The 20,043-nt window shown below is 58.9% G+C and overlaps 3 protein-coding genes across 4 annotated transcripts; 2 read left to right on the top strand and 1 right to left on the bottom strand.

Moving 5' to 3' along the window:
- EXOSC1 (exosome component 1) lies at nucleotides 1-2,211 on the top strand. 2 transcript variants are annotated; one of them, XM_027672237.1, is made up of 8 exons: nucleotides 1-57; nucleotides 258-373; nucleotides 523-597; nucleotides 1,175-1,263; nucleotides 1,477-1,510; nucleotides 1,622-1,672; nucleotides 1,751-1,835; nucleotides 1,986-2,211. In XM_027672237.1, the coding sequence occupies exons 1-8, from the start codon at nucleotides 27-29 to the stop codon at nucleotides 2,006-2,008; spliced, it is 504 nt and encodes a 167-aa protein (XP_027528038.1). In that variant the 5' UTR covers nucleotides 1-26; the 3' UTR covers nucleotides 2,009-2,211. The 2 variants fall into 2 exon arrangements, with proteins under 2 accessions (XP_027528038.1, XP_027528037.1); XM_027672236.1 differs by having other exon boundaries at nucleotides 1,978-2,211.
- A 542-nt stretch (nucleotides 2,212-2,753) lies between these two features.
- PGAM1 (phosphoglycerate mutase 1) lies at nucleotides 2,754-5,356 on the bottom strand. The gene is made up of 4 exons (XM_027672146.1): nucleotides 5,157-5,356; nucleotides 4,497-4,771; nucleotides 3,826-4,006; nucleotides 2,754-3,729 (listed from the first exon to the last, which is right to left on the bottom strand). The coding sequence occupies exons 1-4, from the start codon at nucleotides 5,296-5,298 to the stop codon at nucleotides 3,560-3,562; spliced, it is 768 nt and encodes a 255-aa protein (XP_027527947.1). The 5' UTR covers nucleotides 5,299-5,356; the 3' UTR covers nucleotides 2,754-3,559.
- Nucleotides 5,357-5,431: 75 nt separating this feature from the next.
- RRP12 (ribosomal RNA processing 12 homolog) lies at nucleotides 5,432-17,551 on the top strand. The gene is made up of 34 exons (XM_027672145.1): nucleotides 5,432-5,925; nucleotides 6,807-7,042; nucleotides 7,138-7,221; nucleotides 7,449-7,525; nucleotides 7,710-7,815; nucleotides 7,987-8,103; nucleotides 8,218-8,356; nucleotides 8,654-8,781; nucleotides 9,074-9,172; nucleotides 9,249-9,340; nucleotides 9,416-9,527; nucleotides 9,680-9,777; nucleotides 9,922-10,036; nucleotides 10,306-10,448; nucleotides 10,642-10,763; nucleotides 10,885-10,949; nucleotides 11,050-11,212; nucleotides 11,311-11,465; nucleotides 11,830-11,897; nucleotides 12,088-12,181; nucleotides 12,381-12,539; nucleotides 12,664-12,744; nucleotides 12,827-12,932; nucleotides 13,076-13,183; nucleotides 13,278-13,435; nucleotides 13,791-13,882; nucleotides 13,974-14,132; nucleotides 14,306-14,478; nucleotides 14,617-14,733; nucleotides 15,076-15,125; nucleotides 15,405-15,483; nucleotides 16,454-16,521; nucleotides 16,899-16,981; nucleotides 17,158-17,551. Exons 1-34 carry the CDS (start codon nucleotides 5,721-5,723, stop codon nucleotides 17,258-17,260), a joined length of 3,954 nt encoding a protein of 1,317 aa, XP_027527946.1. The 5' UTR covers nucleotides 5,432-5,720; the 3' UTR covers nucleotides 17,261-17,551.
- Nucleotides 17,552-20,043: the final 2,492 nt, after the last annotated feature.

Genomic DNA, 20,043 nt, shown 5'->3' with positions numbered 1-20,043 from the left:
CTGGGGAGGCCCTGCCGGTAGTGAACATGGCGCCCCCCTCGCGGTACTGCATCCCTGGTGAGTGCGGCCCGGGGCTCCCGCGGCCGGGGCTGCCCGGGGAGGGGGACGTGGTGGCCCGGGCGAGTAGTACAAGTGGAGGCACTAGGGAGGGGGCTGCCCCGGGGATGTCCAGCATTGGGCCGGTTGGGAGCGGGCGCTGTGCCCGGGGCGGTGCGGTGCCCAGATGCCCTGGCAGCCCCTGAGCCCCGGTCTCGCAGGTGAGCGGCTGTGCAGCACGGAGGAGGCCACGGCTGGCAGCGGGACCTACACCCGACACGGCTTCATCTTCTCCTCGCTGGCCGGCTGCCTGGAGCGGAGGAGCGAGGACAGCGGGGTGAGCGCGGCCGCGGCTCAGCTGCTCCTCGCCGGGGCTGGCTGCCGTGCGCCCGGGCTGCACAGCCTCGCCGAGGACGAGGCTCTGGCGGGGAATTGGACTGCGACGGGGTTCGGCCGGTGATTCTGACTTCGTGTCTTGCCCCGCAGCTGCCCGTGGTGTCGGTGGTCAGAGACAGTGAGTCCCAGCTCCTGCCCAACGTGGGGGCCGTGGTGACATGCAAGGTGGGGCTCCGGAGCGCTGCGGTGATGAATTGCCTTGGCTCTCTCTGCCTCATGTTGAGCTTTGTTCTTGCACATGGATGAGGCGGGATGAAGAGCCCTTGGCTCGTTAGTCCGCCCTATACAAGTCCTAGCAGGGCAGAGGCAGCCCAGGGCCTCCCTTGGTTCCCTCGCTCACAAAGAAAGTTGATACTGGCATGGGGGACACCTGCCCTGAGGTTGAGGGGAGGTTTTTCTTTGCTCTCCCTTCCAGAACTCTTTCTGGGGCAGGGAGTGTGCAGGTCAGTGCCTGGGGCAGCTTAGAGAAAGGCTGGCACAGACCAGGGATTAGTTTCCTTACATTCCTGAGGAGGGGGAGAGGGACTGGGGTCACAGCAGGTCTCTGCCTTATTTGAGTGCCTGGAGTCGCCCAAGTATCGTCTTCCTTGCCCAACTCACTGCCAGGTATCCCGCCACTGCTTGGTCACAGGGAGGTGGAGTGAGACCTGAGCTCCCCATGCAGCCCTATCCTGCCTGCTCCCTGCCCTTTCCCTGCCTAGACTGGGGTGCTGGCACTGATTTCCCCTTTTCTCATGGGCAGGTCTGCAGCATTAACTCTCGCTTTGCCAAGGTGCACATCCTGTATGTTGGCTCCACACCACTGAAATCCACCTTCCGAGGGACCATACGGTAGGGAGAAGGCTGGGATCCCCCACCCTCCATGGGAGAGAAAGGCTGTTGTGAGCAGTGCAGCTGAGTGTCCTGGCTGGAGTTCTGCCCTGAGCACTGGGCAGGTGTCCAGCAGGTCTTGGCCAGTGCCCAGGGAGGCTGTGGCAGCTCCTGCCACAAGCTGTCAAGGCACCTTTGCTCTTTGGCATTCAGATCCCTCCATCTCATTTTCAGGAGAGAAGATATCCGAGCCACGGAGAAGGATAAGGTCAGTGAGGCACTACCGCAGCTGCCCCTGCTTTTTGCTGGTGGGGGCCCCAATCCCTCCTGCTGACGGTGCCCCCGTGCAGTGCAGTGTTCCCTGCTCTCTCCTGTGCAGGTAGAAGTGTACAAGAGCTTCCGCCCTAGTGACATCGTCCTGGCCAAAGTCGTATCCTTCCCCCTCAGGGACAGTGGGTTGGCTCGAGCCCCCTCGGGAAAGTCTTTCCCTTAACCCCTGTCCGACCAGATCTCCCTGGGGGACGCACAGTCCAACTACCTGCTTAGCACGGCCGAGAACGAGCTGGGCGTGGTGGTGGCACGCAGTGAAGCAGGTAGGGATGGGACAGGCAGGGCCCCGGCTGGGACAGTTCTGCCTCATCCCTGCCCAAGGGGCATCTGCTGTGGCTGCTTCCCTCTCCATATGGAGGAAGGCAGTTTTGGGAAGGGGAAACCCAGACCACGTGCTGTTCCTAGGGGTGCAGATGGTGCCCATCAGCTGGTGTGAAATGCAGTGCCCGCGGACACACACCAAGGAGTTCCGTAAGGTGGCCCGGGTGCAGCCCCAGTTCCTGCAGACGTAGCACCACTGGGACTGTGGGGGCAGAGCACAGTCTCCCCAAGGCTCCCACCTCCTCTGCACGTCCAGCCAGGCCCTCACTGGCAGGATGGGTTTTCTACTTCTGGATAATAAATATTTTTTGAGAGCTCTGTGCTTTGCTCAGTACAGCCTGGGGGGTGGCTGGTGCTGCCTGCAGCATGCCGACACTGCTTTGGTTCCCACAGCAGAGCTGTTGAGGGAACAGGTTCCGCAGAACTGTAGCCAGGAGCAAGCATGTGTTCACTGCTGGGGAAGGGGAGCGACCCAGTGCCTTTGCTGCAGTGAGGCTAATGCACAGAGCCCATTTGTGGCTGGGCTGTGCGGGCTGCAGGCACTTGCCTTGCCAGTTGGTTTTCCCACATTGGACTAAAACCTGGAGCAGAGCCTGTCTTGGTGCACGATAACCCCACAGTGCACCATCTCCCCAGGGCACACGTGCCCTGCCCTGCTCTGGGGCAGAGGGTGTGCCACACCCAGAGCCTGAAAAACCACTGCAGGGAGGGCGTCACCCTCGGGAAGGGATTGCGGAGCTGTGCTTTGCTCCTTGAGCCCGGCACAGCTTCCGTAGCCCCATCTGCACCCAGCATCTGTGCCTCACACATGCACCAGGAACATGGAGCCTCACGTGGCCCAGGGATGCACAGACACCTCATTATTGCGCATTACTCCTTTATTGAACTGGAACAAGACAGCTGCTATGGTTGGACAGTAACACTGACCCCATGCAAGCCCAGGCTCACAGCGCTGGCAGAAGGGGAGGCCACAGTGACAGGCCACATACACATGTGTAGAATGGGACACAACGGCACCTGCTTCACCAGCAGGACTAGGATGGATATCAGCTGGGGGAAGAAAGTGGCAGACACAGACCTCCAGGCAACAGGCTCCCTCCCTCACCCTTGTCTGAAGGCAATAAGTTAAAGCAGGGGCTGGCAGAGCTGGGCCCAGAGTCGCGAGTACTGCCCTGGGGTGCTGTACTACAGGCACCGGAACACAACCCTTCCAGTGGCACCCTAGTCCCTGTGCCATGCACCCACAAGGGGACGAGGTATCCACCTTGGTCACTGCCTGCACTGCACTCGCCTCACTGCTCCCAGGAGGACTAAATCAAGTGACAAAACTACCGTAACTGGGTGACACGAGCTGCCAGGGAAGCAAAGCAAAGGAGGAGCCTGGCATGGCAAGGGATCACTCGGCCTGTCCCCCTGCAGACGGGGTCTGAAGGCTGGGACTTCAGCGTGGAGAGGTGCTGCCTGGAAAGCCAGGGCTCCCTTTAACACTAGACCTCTGCTCACACAGCCCTCAACCCTGGCCCCCAGGCTGTCTGCAGAAGGGAGCCGGGTCTGAGGGAATGGGCCTAATCCTCTGCAGCTCCGAGTTCCTACAACTGTGGGGGGTGTGAACAGAGGGGTTGGGGATGCCAGGGGGCTCTACTACGTGCTGGCATGCTGCCTGCCCTCACTTCTTAACCTTGCCCTGAGCAGCAACAGCCTCCATGGCCTTGCGCACAGTCTCCTCATCCCCCAGGAACTGCATGGGCTTGACAGGTTTCAGGTTCTTGTCCAGCTCGTAGACGATGGGGATGCCAGTGGGCAGGTTCAGCTCCATGATGGCCTCCTCCGACATGCCTGTGAATACAGCAGTGCCATTACTCCTGGCCCTGCCCGCAGTGCCAGCTGGGGAAGCAGGGGGATCCCCATGATGCCTCTGCAGGGCTGACCTACCTTCCAGGTGCTTGACAATTCCACGCAGGCTATTGCCATGGGCAGCAATAAGGACTCGCTTGCCCTCTTTGATCTGTGGGACAATTTCCTCATTCCAGAACGGCAGAGCCCGGGCAATGGTGTCCTTCAAGCTCTCGCACGTCGGCAGCTGGTCCTCCGTCAGGTCAGCGTAGCGACGGTCCTGGGAGAACAGCCACACTCACACTGCAGCCCAGTGCAGGAAGATGGTGGCAAGGCTTTTGTCCCTCCCCCAAATTCTCCACCTGAGGATCTGCTACATGTAAGTGAAGCCAGGCTTGGAAACAAGAAAACCTTTGATGTCTGGGGTTACAATGAACCACAGTCAGGGCCATGAACCCCTTCATGGGGAAAGTCACACCTTGCTTGCTCTGGATGAAGAGACCAGATCAAGCATCTGTGAATAGGTCATGGCACTAATGATTAACAGAGGTATTATCTTCTCTGCTTTGGATCTGTTCATGCAATGTCCAGGCGTTCAACTCCCCAAGGAGGGAGCAGGACAAACTCATCCCAAATCCAACCACCACCACACACAACAGCCCCACTACTGCAGCAGAAACAGAGGAGACCCTATAGAGGAAGCCAGGCCACCACAATGCAGGTGACTCTCAAGAACCTCCCTGAAAGGCACAAAGAGCAATGAATCTTACCTTTGCAATGGTGCTGTAGAAAGGGTGGTCAGACTGCATGGGAGGTGGAGGGATGTCGTAGGAGCGCCTCCAGATCTTCACCTGCGCCTCCCCATGCTTCGCCGCTGTCTCAGCCTTGTTCAAACCCGTGAGAGCCCCATAGTGCCTCTCGTTCAGGCGCCAGGTCCGGATAACGGGTAACCACATCTGATCAATGGCATCCAGGACGGTCCAGAGGGTACGGATGGCCCGTTTCTGCACCGAGGTGAAGCAGATATCGAACTCGTAGCCGGCATCTAGAAAAGACGGGGGATGGCAGTGGGGGGAAGACCGGGGAGGTGAGTGCCGGGCCTTATGCAACCGGTCAAAGGCCAAGGGCGGCGGCCTCGCCGCGCCGGTACCGGACGCGCCCTCGCCCTTACGGGAACCGGTGGCGGTCAGGACGCGACCAGCATCGGAGAACTAACACTTTGCGGTACCGGCGGCTCTCCCCGCGGTACCGAAACGCCGACCCCACACTGGAGGCCATTCCCGGGCATCAGAGAGCCTCAGACCCGCCCCATTAGGTTCGAGGCGGTCGCACCAGACCGCAACCCACCCTCCCCCCCTCACCTCCGCGACTCCCGCCTTGGCCGACTCCCCCTCCCTCCTTCCCCCCTTCCATTTACCGGTCACCGGTACCTCGGAGGGCTTCGCCACCGCGCCGCGCCTCTTGCTGCCCGGCGGGGCTGAGGTCGGCGTCGTACCAGCCGCTGAAGCGGTTCTCGAGGTTCCAGGCGCTCTCGCCGTGGCGGACGAGGACGAGCCGGTACGCGGCGGCCATGGCGGGCTGAGGGACCGGCGCACGTTGCTCCTCGCGCCGCTGCCACGCGCAAATAACGCCCCCGCGCTGCCCCGCCCCGCCCCGCGCGGTGCCGCGGGGGGGAGCGCATGCGCAGAGCCGGTGCCGGTCGGAGGCGCACGTAGCGCATGGCGCGGCCGCGAAGGGCGGCGCGACCTTCAGGGCGTGACGTCACCGTGACGTAATGCATGCTCGGTAATGCGTAACGCGTCGCGGCCGCTCGTCCGCGGCTACAGGCGCGCTCTGGACGGTTCCACAGGAGCGCGGCCCCGGCACGGGGGTGTCTGACAGGCTGCTGCCGGCGGCTGCCCCCGCGCCCGGCAGGTCTCCCATCCCAGCCCCGTCACCGCCCTCCGCCCGCCCCGCTGGGAGGTGGCTTGCCCTTAGGGCTGCCCTCACTCAAGATGGCGGCAGGCGCCGGAAGCGGAAGGGGCGGGAGGAGAGCGGGCGCACGTGGAACCGGGCCCAGCATGGCGCGGAGCGGGCGGCTCCGCTCGGGGGCCGCGGCCAAGCTTAAGCGGTGGCGGAAGGGCCACAGCAGCGACTGCAACCCCGAGACCCGCCAGCACCGCTTGGCCGCCCGGAGCCGCTTCTGCAGCCGGCCCGCAGGTGAGCACAGGGGCGGGCGGGGTGACTGGACCCCGGGGCGGGGAGCTCCCCACCTGTGCCCGGCTCTCCCCGGCGGCGTGCAGAGGCGCGGGGGGGCTGCGGGATGAGCATGGGGTCCTCCGAGAGCCGGGGCGGGGACCGAAGGGCCCAGAGGCGCTGACAGTCCTTGGGGAGGCGGAGGCAGCAAACCGGGGAGGAGGACACGAGTGTGTTCTCGTTACCGTCACTGTGGCGCCGGGCCTGAGGGGCGGAACGGGGCACCGCATGCTGCATCGCCTGTCACTCTCAGAGGCTCCCCAAAGCTCCTGGCCACACCTGTAAGTGTTGGTGTGGCGTCTAGTGCGGTGAGTGACGTGATTTCCGTTCATGATGGGGAAAGCAAACCAAAATCTGCCAGGCGCTGCGAGAGCCCTGGCTGCTACTGGCCAAGATCTTTCTCCTGCACATGAAGAAACAAGTCTTGCAGCACGTACTATCCTCTTGCAGCTGGCTGCAATCTGTTACTCAGAGGAACATGTAGTGTGTGTCCAGCTTGTCTGATTGCCATGGCTCCGTGTGGAAGATGTGTAGGGCAGAGTACAAGAAACACCTCAGCGTTAAAGCCTTGGCACATCAGGACATGTTTGTGTAGACATGATGCTCTCCTCCATCACAGGAGGCAGCTGGACTGTGCTCTGGTTTGTTTTCACAGGAATGAGGAGCTCTTTCTAGTTATTACTGTGCTTTCTCCCATTGGGGTGAAGGGGCACTGGTGTCTCATGCTGGAGATGAGCTCTAGCCAAGCCAGTCTGCCTGGGAGGAGAGAGGAGGGGAGCATGGGGGGTTTCAGGGTGGTGTGGAGCAACATGACTTTGCAGGTCTGACATGTCTCACCACCACAGAGAAAAGCAACTTGACGGTGGATGCGGTGAAGCTGCACAATGAGCTGCAGTCGGGGTCCCTGCGCCTGGGGCGGGCAAGCGACAGCGCTCAGCTCCACATGGAGGGGGATGACACTGTGGAGGTGGCCACGGAAAAGTCCTCTGGCACCTTCCTGAGTGGGCTGAGCGACTGTACCAACGTCACCTTCAGCAAGGTGCAGCGCTTCTGGGAGTCCAACTCCGCTGCTCACAAAGAGGTAGGGACAGGGCTGGGGAAGGGGGTGTCTGGTAAGGGTGGCCCCCCTGGGTGTGAGGCCAAAGAGCACTGACCTGCCGTGGTTGCTTCTCACAGATCTGCGCCGTGCTGGCGGCTGTGACGGAGGTGATCCGCTCCCGCGGGGGCAAGGAGAGCGAGACCGAGTACTTTGCTGCACTGGTGAGTGATGGCCATGGGGAGGAGGCATGGGGGGAGCTGCTGTTGGCAGCAAGGGTGGGCTCTCAGGAGGGTTGGTGGAGGAAGGTTCTGTGCTGGTAGCCAAGGCCCCAGGTGTCTTTCTTCAGCAGAGATGCTGTTCGGCTGCTCCTGGTTTCTCTGCCCCCTCCCCAAGAGTTGGCCTGATGTGAATCATCAATCCCCCTTGCTTACCCATCCTCTGTTCCCAGATGACCACACTGGAGGCAGTGGAGTCCCCTGAGTCACTGTCTGCTGTCGCCTACCTGCTTAACCTTGTCCTAAAGCGGTGAGTGGCTGACAGAGGAGCAGGGAGAGCTACAGACCCCATCTTGAAAGAGGGACTGGTGCTGTCCTCCCTCCCCAGGCTGGGGAAAGGACCCAACCAAGGCAAGCTGGTGATGCAGTTCTCTATGTAACTGCCACTAGCTGTCTGCTCCTCACCCCACCGACATGCTTCCTTCTCCTGGCAGGGTCCCAAGCCCTGTTCTTATTAAAAAGTTCTCAGACGCCTCAAAAGCCTTCATGAGTATCGTGTCCTCCCAGGCCTGCAGCAGTTCCACCTCTGCCCTACGTTGGGTGAGTAGCCAAGGGGCAGCCAGCTGTGTCAGCTCTGCCCAGAGTCTGCTGAGAGCTGGGGTCAAGGCTGCTGCTGTAGGGTGGTGCCAGATGCTCGGCCTGAGGCCCTTGCAGTGAGCAGGGGTTTCTCTGTGGAGCGATGCTAACACCCCTGCTGCTGTCTTGTCATAGGTTCTCTCTTGCCTGGCCACGCTGCTGCGGAAGCAGGACCTGGCAGCCTGGAGCTACCCTGTCACCCTCCAGGTCTATCATGGCTTGCTGAGTTTCTGTGTCCATACTAAGCCTAAGGTGAGAGCCCAGTGCCCCTGGCAGAAGATGACACTGCTTTTGGATCATGTTTCTGGGGCTGGCTCTGCCTCCCAGGTCTATAGCCTGTAGTCACCTGGGTTCTTCTTCCCCCAGGTGCGGAAAGCAGCACAGTACGGCGTGTGCTCTGTCCTGAGGGGCAGTGAGTTCATGTTTGGCGATGCAGCCCCTGAGAGTCACCCCGCGGCACCCTCCACTGCCAAGTTCTGTGTGCAGGAGATTGAAAAAGCTGGAGGTGTGGGGCACTGGAGCTTGGGGTTTGCAGCTGAGTTTGGGGGACTCTGCCACTGTGGTAGAATAAGGACTTGAAGGGAAGAGGGGAAGGTGCAGCATCCTGGATTGCTGGGGAGTGTCTGAGACACCTCTGGGGCACCTGAAGTGTTTTCAAGGGTCCTCAGCTATTCAGTTGTCAGCTCTGCTCCTCTCAGGAGTCAGGGGAGTGTTCACCCTGGCTCTGTGGGTCAGCCCCAGCGTTGTCACAGGGGCTTTGCCATGGGGTGCCACAGGCTCAGAGGTTGCTCTGCTCCTGCAGGTGCCAAGGAGGCCACCACTACCCTGCATGTCCTTGCCCTGTTGCGGGACGTACTGCCCTGCTTCCCTGCGGCCATGGTGAAGACCTGCTGCGAGACCTTGCTCCGTGTCATGACCCTCAGCCACGTGGTGAGTATTGCTGCTCCAGGGATAGCAAGGGCAGACCGTTTCCTCATTGGCTGCACTCTGGAAGGGATCAAACTCCCTTGGCTGCCCACTGGGAGTGTGGAAATGCTGGATGCAAACACGGAGGAGCCCAGGGCAGCTGGTCTTTGCTGGCCTGACTGCTGTGGAAGAGAGAGGCTGTGTACATGGGTCATAGTTGCAGCAGTGCTGGGTTTCCCAGGGCAGAGCCTGCTTTGGAGTGGGGGGACAGTGGGTGCAAAGCAGAGGCCCTCTCCTGACATCGTGTCCTTTGCAGCTGGTGACAGCGTGTGCCATGCAAGCCTTCCACAGCCTGTTCAGCGCCCAGGCCAGCGTGGCCTGCCTGCCGGCCGAGCTCAACGCCCAGATCATCACTGTGAGTGTGGAGTGCCAGTGAGAGGGGGTACAGAACTGGCAGTGCCATGCCACCCACCTATCTTCTGCTTCCCCAGGCCCTCTATGACTACGTGCCCAGCACGAGTGACCTGCAGCCGCTGCTGACCTGGCTGTCCACCATGGAGCGGGCACACATCAACCTGGGCAGGTGCGGGCAGGGGCCATGGCTGGGCAGGGGGAGAGGCAGCTGCTTGGTCTCTCACCTGCCCTGTTTCCTCTCCAGGCTGCAGAAGGACTTGTGCTGGGCTCACCTGCCCCGGCTCTTCTCTGCTGCCATGAACTGCTTCCTCTCCTCACACTCCCAGGTGGTGTCGGCAGCGGCGCAGACCCTGGAGGTACCATATGCAGGCACCTCTGCTCATTTGGCTGCCCTGTATCTTGTGGGGGGCTCTGCTGAGGGGTTTGGGAGTGGTGTGCCCCTCTGTGTCTGCTGGGCTGAGGGCTCCATGGTCCACGGCTGTCCCATTCTCCCTGTTTGCCCTTGCAGACCCTCCTGAGTGAGTGCATTGCTCCCCACATGGAGGACCTGGGCACTGTCTCTGCATCTGCCCCAGCCCCTGCTGCCTACTTGTGCAAGATGTTCAAGTGAGGAGCGGTGGTGTGGGAGGGGCTGTCCCCATGAGATTGGCTGAGCTCTGACCAGTATCTGCCTGGTCCCCAATGGGGTCTGGCAGGCCTGGTGGGCACCCTGATCACTACCAGCATGACCGTCTGCTCTCTTCTCCCCAGATCAGTGGAGGAAGGGCTGACATACCGTTTCCATGCTGCGTGGGATGAGGTGCTACGGGTGCTGGAGGTCTTCTTCGAGACATGTGGGAAGCAGTGCCATCCCATCATGAGAAAGGTGAGCCAGTCTGGGAGAGCACAGGCTCATTCACAGAGGCAGGGTGGGGTGGCTGCGCTGCTGTCCAGGCTGTGTTGCCCCCTCCAGCTGTGGAGCAGGGCCGTGCTAGTGCCCGCTGTCCTGCCCATATGTGGGCAGAGCATACACAGCTCTGGGACTCAGCACAGGGACGTGCAGGGCAGTTGGCATCCCTGGGAAGACATAGTGAGTGACATGTGCCAGACCTGCCCCCATGGCTCCTCTGAGACTGTCCCGCCCTGTCCCGGCAGTGTCTCCGGTCGCTGTGTGACCTGCGTCTCTCCCCACACTTTCCCTACACCGCTGAAGTGGACCAGGCAGTGGGGGCTGCGGTGAGCACCATGGGCCCCGAGGTGCTGCTGGAAGTTGTGCCCCTGGAGATTGACGGCAAGGAGTGAGTATAGTCACAGGGTAGCAATTTTGCAGCTGTTCATTACACTCCTGTTCAGTCCTCATGCAGTGCTGGAGGTGTTTGGCTGCCGAGCCTACCTGTGCCCAGCTTTGGGACTGGGTGGAAGTGCCCAGTGTCCAGGGGCTGATGCCAGCAGTGCCCTGTGCTCTCCTGACCCATGCCTTCCCTCCCCCAGGGAGACACTGGATTTCCCCCGCAGCTGGCTCCTGCCGGTGCTGCGGGACTATGTGCAGGGAACGCGGCTCGGCTTCTTCACCAGCTACTTCTTGCCCTTGGCAGCCGCCCTGAAAAACAGAGGTGAGCAGAGTGGCACACCCAGCAGGCCAGGGTGTTCTGTGGGACCTCCCTTCCCTTCCCTGGAGTGTAGTAGGGCTTTGCAACATCTGCTGTTCCGCTCATCTCTCTTTCTCTTCTGTAGCCCAGGAGTTTACACAGGCTGGGAAGAGTGTGGAGGCCAAGCTCTACGACACGCTGCAGTGGCAGGTAACAAGGAATGCCCAGGAGGACTGCTATGATCAACCCATGCCAGGCTGGGTAGCTGTGACTTGGTGAAGACTGCTGGTCTCCCGCCTTTGCCTTCCAGGTCTGGACTCTGCTGCCTGGCTTCTGCACCCACCCCACAGATGTGCTGGGGGCCTTCAAGGGGCTGGCCCGCACCCTGGGCATGGCCATCAGTGAGCGCCCAGACCTCCGCCCCACCGTGTGCCAGGCCTTGCGCACCCTCATCCACAAAGGCTGCGAGACAGGTCGGGGGGACATGAACCCTCCTGGTGGGTCCCTGTGCCCTGCAGTGACGCAGAGAAGGGACATGCTGATCTATACCTCTCTGTCATCCTCTCCCTAGATGCGGAGCAGGCAGAAGTGGGTCGCTTTGCCAAAAATTTCCTGCCCATCCTGTTCAACGTGTACAGCCAGCCTGAGGAGGATGGGGGCAGCAGTGCTCAGCGCCGCTCCGTGCTGGACACTGTCCGTGCTTACCTGACCATCACCGACCCCCAGGTGAGGGGGCCCTCGGGCAGTGGGACAAGCTGTGCTGGCTTGAGCCAGCATCTCCCAGCCAGATCCAGTCTGGTAGGGCTTATTGGAGAGGACAGAAAAAAAAACACTCAGCAGAGAGCAGTCCTTCCTGCCATTGTGGGAAGGGAGCCCTTTCCAGCCAAAGGTCTGGGTTTTCCCAATTTTGCAGTCACATCTGGTGCATCATGCACAAACTCTTTTGCAATTTATCCATCTCTTTTTGGACCTGCTGGTGCTTCTTGTCTCCACAAAATCCTGTGGCAAAGTGTTTGTCCGGTATGTTGCAAACTCTTGTAAAAGCATTCTTTGGTCAGTTCTGATCCTGCTCTGTGTGCCTGCCCTGCAGTTGGTGTGTGGGTTCCTGGAGAAAGCCAGTGCGAAGCTGACCAGTCCTGAGAGCTCCGAGTTTGCCAGGTAATGCCCGGGGGCTGATGCTAAAGGGTAAAACTCCTGGCATGCTCCTGGTGAGCAGAGCTAGGGCACTGTCCTGTGTGGGCTTTGCCACTCTTGTACATTTGATGAGACTCAGAGCCAGAGTGCCAGATTGGTCGGGCACTGTTAGCGATGCTGGAGTTAATCACCTGCGTGTCCTCGTCTGCTGCAGACTCTCCATCCTGGATCTGGTAGTGGCAATGGCACCCTACGCTGATGAGCAGTCCCTGGACAACCTGTACCGCACCATCCAGCCTTCCCTCCAGGTCAGTTGGTCCCCAGCCCTGACAGGTGCAGGGGGTGTGGTGGGGAACCTTGTGTTTGCTGCCAGCTTGGACTCACTTTTTGTGGGGCTGAACAGCTGCCGTAGTCTCTGCTGGGTGGCGTGCGGTACTGCAGGGGTCCCTTCAGACACTGTGGTGAGGGGCTGCCTTTACAGTGGGAGCGTGTTGGCTGTCCTTGCAGAGCAAAGAGCGCAGCGTGCAGAAGAAGGCATACCGTGTGCTGGAGGAGGTGTGCGCCGCTCCCCACGCTCCCTGCCAGGCCTTTGTCCGCTCCCATCTGCAGGACCTGCAGACAGCGCTGCTGGACTCGCTCAAGAGCGCAGCATCCCCAGCCAAGAGGGTGAGAGCAAGGGCTGCAGTGGTGGAGATCAGCCTCTGCTGGGAGGGAGGGGATGGAGTGGATGGTAGGGGTAGCCATCTGTGTATCCCTGGGTGTAATGGTGCTGGGCTGTTTCTTTCCCCAGCCTCGGCTGAAATGCCTGTTACACATCGTGAAGCAGCTTTCTGCAGAGCACGAGCCTTTCGTCACTGCCCTGGTCCCAGAGGTGAGCACGGTCCTTGGAAGCGCCCAACTGTTTCTGGCTGTGGTGGTGGCTTTAGTGGTGTGACATGCCTGTGTGCCTGCAGGTCATCCTGTGCACCAAGGAGGTCTCAGTGGGGGCCCGCAAGAATGCCTTCATGCTGCTTGTGGAGATGGGGCATGCCTTCATCCGCTTTGGGCCCAACCCTGAAGGTGAGCTCCTGTTCCATTTGCTCAGCCCCACGGCTGCTCTGGCCCCAGGGGTATCAGACCCATGCCCAGCATCCCACTGAAATGGTCCAGGGATGCTGCTGGTCACAGAGTGAATTGGAGCTTGAGTCATCCCCCTCTTGCAGAGGCCATGCAGCGGTTCCTGCTCCTGATCTATGTGGGGCTCACTGGCTCAGTCACCATGATCAGCTGCACCGTGCTGGCATTGACCCGCCTGTTCTTTGAGTTCAAAGGTAAGCAGGGGGCTGGGGGGAAGAGGCAGAGCACTCTAGCAGAGGCAGGTGCTGGAAGCAGGCCAGCTATGGCTGAGTCCCACCATGGTTGCAGATCACCTGGAATTCAGTGTGGTGGAGCAGCTCCTGCAGAACATCTGCTTGCTGTTGGCCTCCCGCACACGGGATGTGGTGAAGGCGGCCCTGGGCTTCCTCAAGGTCACACTACTGCTGGTGGACACCAAGCTGCTGGCCAAGCATGTGCAGGCAATGGTGAGATCCCACACGGGGTGCCTTGAGGAGGGTGGCAGGGCAGAGCTGGGGCTGCCCTGGGCAGCTGGGGGCATCTCCAGCTGCACCCTGCTTCTGCTCGGGAGCCAAGGGAACAACCTTGATCTCAGTGGCTGAGATGGCAGTGGGGAGGTCTCTCTCCTGAATGCTGGCATGGACATGTCAGAGAACTTCCGTGAACCAGCCCTGCCAAGCAGGGAGACCTCCCCATGACCCTGCCTGGAGTGGGCATGGGGCAATGGCAGCAGGGTGAGCAAGGGGGCCATGCAGGTGAAGGGTGGGAGGCTGGATGCCCAAGGCAAGGGTGCTTGGGTCTTGAGGGTCTCTGTCCTGGCAGCTGGAGGCCGTGGGGAACCTTTCAGATGACATGAGACGCCACTTTCGTATGAAGCTGCGAAACCTCTTCATCAAGTTCATCCGCAAGTTCGGGTAAGCCAGGGTCTCCTGGGGTGGTGAGGAAGCTCTCTGGGAAGCGGTGCAGGAGAAGGTGGGTGCTCACTGCTCTTTGTGTGCCCCTCAGCTTCGAGCTGGTGAAGGGGCTGCTGCCACCTGAGTACCATAAGGTGCTGGTGAACATCCGCAAGGCAGAAGCCCGGAACCGCAAGCAGCGCACCCTGAAGCGGGCGGCTGCAGAGACGGATGAGGAGGAGGCACCACCAGCACAGCCCAGAGGAGACAGGTGAAGATAGGCCGGGGTGAAGAGGAGCAGCCCTCATGGAGAGCTTGGTGCTGGATCTGCTCAGCTGGTGCCTCTAGAGATGCTGGAGACATCTCTGAGGCCGCTGTGTGTTGCAGGGCAGGGTGCACCCCTGGGCTCGTTCCGTTTCCATCATCCTCTCTGTGTTTTGACAGCATGGAGGAGATCCTGGCTGACTCGGAGGATGAGGAGGAGGAAGAGGAGGAACGGCATCGGAGTAAGGAGTGGAGAAAGCAAGCACGGCAAAAGGGCCAGGCCTGGCTGAAGGAAGGGGAAGAGGATGAGCCCCTCAACTTCCTGGACCCCAATGTGTCCCAGCGAGTGCTGGGTAAGGAGTGAAGCTTCTAACAGGGCTGAGGTGGGATAGATGGGGCAGGGGCTGACATGATGCACAGGGGTCCTGGGGGCACAGCTGCCCCCAGGAGTGGGTCCTTCCCCAGGCCCTGACCCCTCCCTCTATGAGCAGCCACCAAGCCAGGCCCCAAGCGGTCCAGAGGAGTGAGCCACGACTTCCAGATGTCTGAGGACGGACGCCTGATCATCCATGAAGAGGAGGAGGAGATGGATGATGATGAAGCCAAAGGTACTGCCTGGGCTGTCAGGGGCCACACTAGACTTGTTCTGGACTTCTGAATGGTTTTCTTCCTGCCATCTGCATGTGGGATTTTGGGGGCATATGGGTGAAGGTGGCAGGAGTGTGTACAGTCTTGTGTCACACCCAGTGGGTCTCCTCTGGGCCACTACCCAGGAGAGACAGCCCCCTCCATCATCAGGAGGGAGTTGGAGGGGTCACAGCCACCAGTACTGATTTAGTAGGGGACCCTGCTACTGCAACCCCCTCCAGGGGCTGGCATGGTACTGGGGCTCTTCCGGATACCAGGTCAGTGCCTGTATCCTGCACTGACCCTCTTGTCCTGTACTATAGGAGCAGACGAGGAGATGGCAGATGTGCTGCAAGATGTGGGTCTCCGCAGTGTGAGTACAGGGCTTGTGGTCCTGAGGAGATGCTGGGGAACTCGGCTGTGCCAAACCACTGCCTGTGCCATGGCAGCTGCAGCTGTGCCCGAGAGGCTAGTGGTGACACCAGGCAAGCATCAGCTGCTTGGAGGGGTGCAGGAGGTTGTCTGGGGTAGGGATGTGCTGTCTGGAAGGTCGCTGGGTGCCCATGGGAGGAAGCAGGAGGTTGGGGGTATGTGGGAAGGCAGAACTGTAAGGACAAGCCAGCTGCAGGGTCCCTGCTGCTTGCTTCTGCAGAAGAAAAACCAGAAGCGTCGGTTCAGAGAGGAGCCAGATGATGAGGAAGCCGAGGCTGGAACCTACTCTCAGTACAGAGGTAAGTTCTCTGCCTGTGCCCAGTCTGGCCCAGAGGGCCAGAATTACATACCCATTTTGCTGTGTTGCTGCAGGACAATTAGAGCAGAGATCACAGAATGGGTTGGGTTGGAAGGGACCACTGTGTCATCCAGTCCAACCTCCCTGCTCAAACAGGGTCGTCCTCGAGCACATTGCACAGCATTGCATCCACACGGTTCTGGAATATCTCCAGTGAGGGAGACTCCACAACCTCTCTGGGCAATCTGTTCCAGTGCTCAGTCACTCACACAGTGAAGAAGTTCTTCCTCATATTCAGGTGGAACTTCTGTGCATCAGTTTCTGCCTATTGTCTCTTGTCCTATTGCTTGGCACCACTGAGAAAAGTCTGGCACCATCCTCTTGACACCCACCATTCAGATACTTAGAGACAATGATGAGGTCCCCTCTCAGACATTTCTTCTCCGGGCTGAACAGGCCCAGCTCTCTCAGCCTTTCCTCACAAGAGAGATGCTCCAGTCCCTTAACCATCCGCTGGACCCTCTCCATGAGCTCCATGTCTCTCGTACTGAAGAGCCCAGAACTCAACACAGCACTCCAGATGAGGCCTCACTAGGGCAGAGTAGAGGGGCAGGATCACCTCCCTCGACCTTATGTACCCCAGGATACCACTGGTCTTCTTGGCCACAAGGACATGCTGCCGGCTCATGGACAGCTTGTTTTCCACCAAGACCCCCGGGTCCTTCTCTACAGAGCCTGAACTGGTGCCTGGGGTTACTCCTCCCCAAGTGCAGGACCTTGCATTTGCCTTTGTTAATCTCAGACAGTTCTCTGCCCATCTCTCCAGAGATCTTTGCTTGTGGGAAATGGCCACTCCTCTCTGGTGACCTCACACCCAAGAGCTGGAGGCAAAAACAGGAACACCTTCTGCAGCCTGGAGCTGAGCAGGGGGAGCCCTGAGACCCCCTTCCAACACATTCTCTGTTTTCTAGCTGGAGGCTCTGGGATCCACCGTCCACTGAAAAAGGAGCCAGCCTTCGGTGCAGAGTACAGATCCAAGGTGAGGGACCCAGGGGGTTGCAGGGTTTGGGTGGGGGGATACCTGGGGCTTTGCTGTGGCAGGAAGCACCATTTGTTTGTTGGGAGTCTGGTTCTGTAGCACCAAGGCTGGAAGGGGATCTCTACTGCAAGAGGAGTTGCCAGACACTCAGTATCTCCGAACATTGCCAACCCATCTTGGAGTTCCTCTACTGCCCTTGCTGTGGACAGTTCCTGCTCAATGCTCAAAGCAGGTGTCTGTAGCATCATATGAGTGATGATAGCTCAGCTGGCACCCCACTGCAAGTCTTTGGGATGGCCAGGTGGCAGGGTTGCACCAGAACAGGGTGTTTGCATCTCCCTTGGTGCTGCATCTTCTCACGTCACTGTCTCCCACAGAAAGGTAAAGGCGACGTGAAGAAGAAGGGCCAGCTCGACCCCTATGCCTACATCCCCCTGAACAGAGCTAAACTCAACAGAAGGTGAGGCTAATCAGGAAGGGCACAGGGGTGGAAATGGGTTTGCTTTTTGTTGCTATGGTTTTTTGGTGGGTTTGGGAGCTCCCTGTGCCACTCCTTGCAGAGCCTGGAGCATGCCTGTGCATTAGGTGTGCCCAGTGCCTGCATCAACCCAGTCTCCTGCTCCTTGCTCCCTCTAGGAAGCGGGCAAAAATGCAGGGCCAGTTCAAGGGCCTTATGAAGGGAGCTCAGCGTGGGGCCAAAGCCGGCCGCAGGAACCGTGTGAAGTCCCAGCGCTCCTGAAGAGCCTCAGTTGCCTGACCTGCCCCTACCCAAGGACAGACAACACTCTGTGGCCTCTGGAGGATGGGGGATTCATGCGTGGAGCAGCCAGGACTCCTCTGCAGAAGGTGACCTGCGTTTGTTTAAGACTCCCTGGGAGGCCACTCCAGCATATTATGGACTGATGACCCAAGCCATGCTTTCCTGTGCCTGGAGGAAGTGCTGGTTTGCCTGGTGCAGATATAGGGGGGTGTGTGAGAGCAAGTAATGTGTAAAGAATTATCTATATTGATAAATACCCACTGTTCCTACCCAGCCCAGATTCCTCCTGTCCTTCTCTTCAGAGCTGTGCACACCCATGCTCTGCCTGCTGTCTTGGTGCAGTGGGTCCTGCTGCTGCTGCAGCACTGAATCCCACGGGGCTCACACCAGCATCAGCCTGGGACCTGGAGCCAGGGCCCTCTCTCCCACACTGGGCTTGCCTGGGAGCTGCCAGAAGCAGTCCTGTGGCACAGAGCAGCGAGGCAGTGCCTGTGCCCTTCTGGCACACATGCCCGCTGTGGCTGGGGCATGGAGTTGGCCAAAGAATGAAACCAGAGAGGGTGAAGTCCTATGCTTACATCCAGCTTTCTTTTACAAACTCCGTCTTGGCAGGATCTTCTGCCTAAAACCGTGGCCAGGGAATCTGTGCCATGGGGAAAGTGTCTGCCATTTGGCTGCCAGTGTTTTCTCTCCTGCCTCAGCTTTTCCCATATCAGCCGTGCCTGATAGTGGGGCAGAAACAGTTCACTGCAAATTTCATCAAACTGGATGGAAAACTGCTACAGCAAACCTCTGTGTCTTGCCATTTCTCTTACCTGTAAGAGATGAGAAGCCCTTTCCTCTGCTCTGACCACCTTCTGCCAGCTAGATCTGAGCAGCACAAATAATCATGGACCTTTTTAGCTGCCCAGCCCTCTCACATTGGACTGAGCATCTTGTTTGGCCCGGCTACATCTGCACTGAGCCCAAAAGATGCTGTTTGGCCAAAGTGTGCTGAAGAGAATGAGCTGAGGGTAGTGGGTACGGGTCCCATTGCTTGCACTACAAGGAACTCCTTTCCTCTTCCATATTAAAAAGCCTTCAACTCTTTGTAATTTCCTCTTGTGGCAGCTTACATGCTGGAATTGCAACGCTTCTCAGTTCTCTAATAAGCTAAAGGGATTGTGCTTGTTCAGCTTCTTACTGCAGGCTTCTTCCTGGAGGCTGCAAATCCAGTTTTGTGGCTTTCTTATGTGCTGTCTTTCTGTTTTTTTTCAAGATCCTTTTAAAAGCCTGGAGATGGAGGAGGTGCTCTTGTACTGATATTAGTCCTGCCTTGTCAGGAGTATTGTCCCCTTCATGCTTTCCCACCCAGGGCTCTCACTTGGACCCTTGAGCCCCAGGACCATGTTCAGGTGCTGCTGCTCTAATCCTGCCACAGGGGAGCTCACAGCCTGGCCTATGAGACAGGTGTCTCCAGCAGCACCTCCTGACCATGTTCAGTCAGCTGGAGCTACATCCATCTTCCTCTGGTGCCTGTAGCCTAGGCTTGATGCCCTCCCTCCTTCTGCAGGACAGGAGCAGACAGGGCAGCAGTCACCTTCTGAGCCCCCCACACCTGTGACCTGTGGCTCCAGGCCCACCAGAGCTATCTGTCTTCCTGCTTTCTTTTCTCTCCTTGGAGACTGCCTGGGCAAGACTGTAGCTAATTCATTTAAGAGCTCCAGATTACTCACTGTATTGTTCTTCATTTGCATGTTGTTGTTTAAATTAGTGCATGCCTGCATGGAACAGAAGAGTTTCATTAGCACAGAGGATGGTGTTTGCCTGAGCTGGTGTCCAGAGAACAGATTCTTCTGCAACAACATCTTGTTAATCAGCTAATTAATCATGTAATGCAATGGAAACCCTCGGAGAGGAGATGTCATCGTGCCTGGGAAGGCTGGCTGCGAGTCAAGCCTGCTCCCCACTAGCAGCTATCCCTGGCAGGGAGCAGAGCTGTGCCTTGGGGGCCCTCAGGAGCCTGAGCACAGCTCTCTGTTATGGGGCAGGGTGAGGGGGGATGTGGGTCCTGCCTCCAGCAAGTACGTGCCACAAATATTTCACAGTTACACACAGAGAAGCACAAGAGGGGGACCTAGAGTGGTGCTTGGCTTTTGCTGCTCAAGCTGGGAGGTGGCTGGAAGCTATTTCTTCACCCAGCTTGCCATTTAATCATGCAACTCCTTCCCACAGGCTGCAGTGGGCACCAACAGTGTACCAGTGTTGAGCTACACTTGTGCAAGACATTGTTACAAAGGGCTCTTACCTTGCAGGTACCAGCTGCAAATCGGGAGTTCTCCACGCTGTGGGCTGCAGGTGTGCTGAGCACCCTTGAGAAGAGGCTGGCAGGACTAACGGGCTTCCCCTAGTGCTGGCTGGGTGGCCCTTGGACTGGCTGAGGTAGTTACTGATACCCACCCTGAGTCTTAAGGCTCAAAATGAGGAAGATAAAAACATCACTGTGTCCTTAGCCTAGAAACTGTCTCCTTGGATTCTGTCCACAGTGGTATGCCCCTCAGAGGGACAGATGTGCCCCAGGGGGCTGTGCCCATGCAACATCCAGATGTACCACCACCTCCTCCAAGCACACTGCAGCACCTTTTTGGGGTTCCCCAGTTCAAAGTTGGGATCTGTCACACACCAAGGTGCAGGGATGGGAAAACCCTTCTGGGAACAGCAGTATAAGAGGAACTTTGGTGTTTAAGCTGAAATGATTGGCAGCAAGATAATTAAGTGTGGAG

Source organism: Neopelma chrysocephalum, unplaced genomic scaffold (assembly GCF_003984885.1).
Source record: "Neopelma chrysocephalum unplaced genomic scaffold, ASM398488v2 Primary Assembly neopelma1_97390, whole genome shotgun sequence".
In the NCBI taxonomy this organism is placed as follows: domain Eukaryota; kingdom Metazoa; phylum Chordata; class Aves; order Passeriformes; family Pipridae; genus Neopelma; species Neopelma chrysocephalum.
This window is presented reverse-complemented; position numbering and strand designations above follow the sequence as displayed.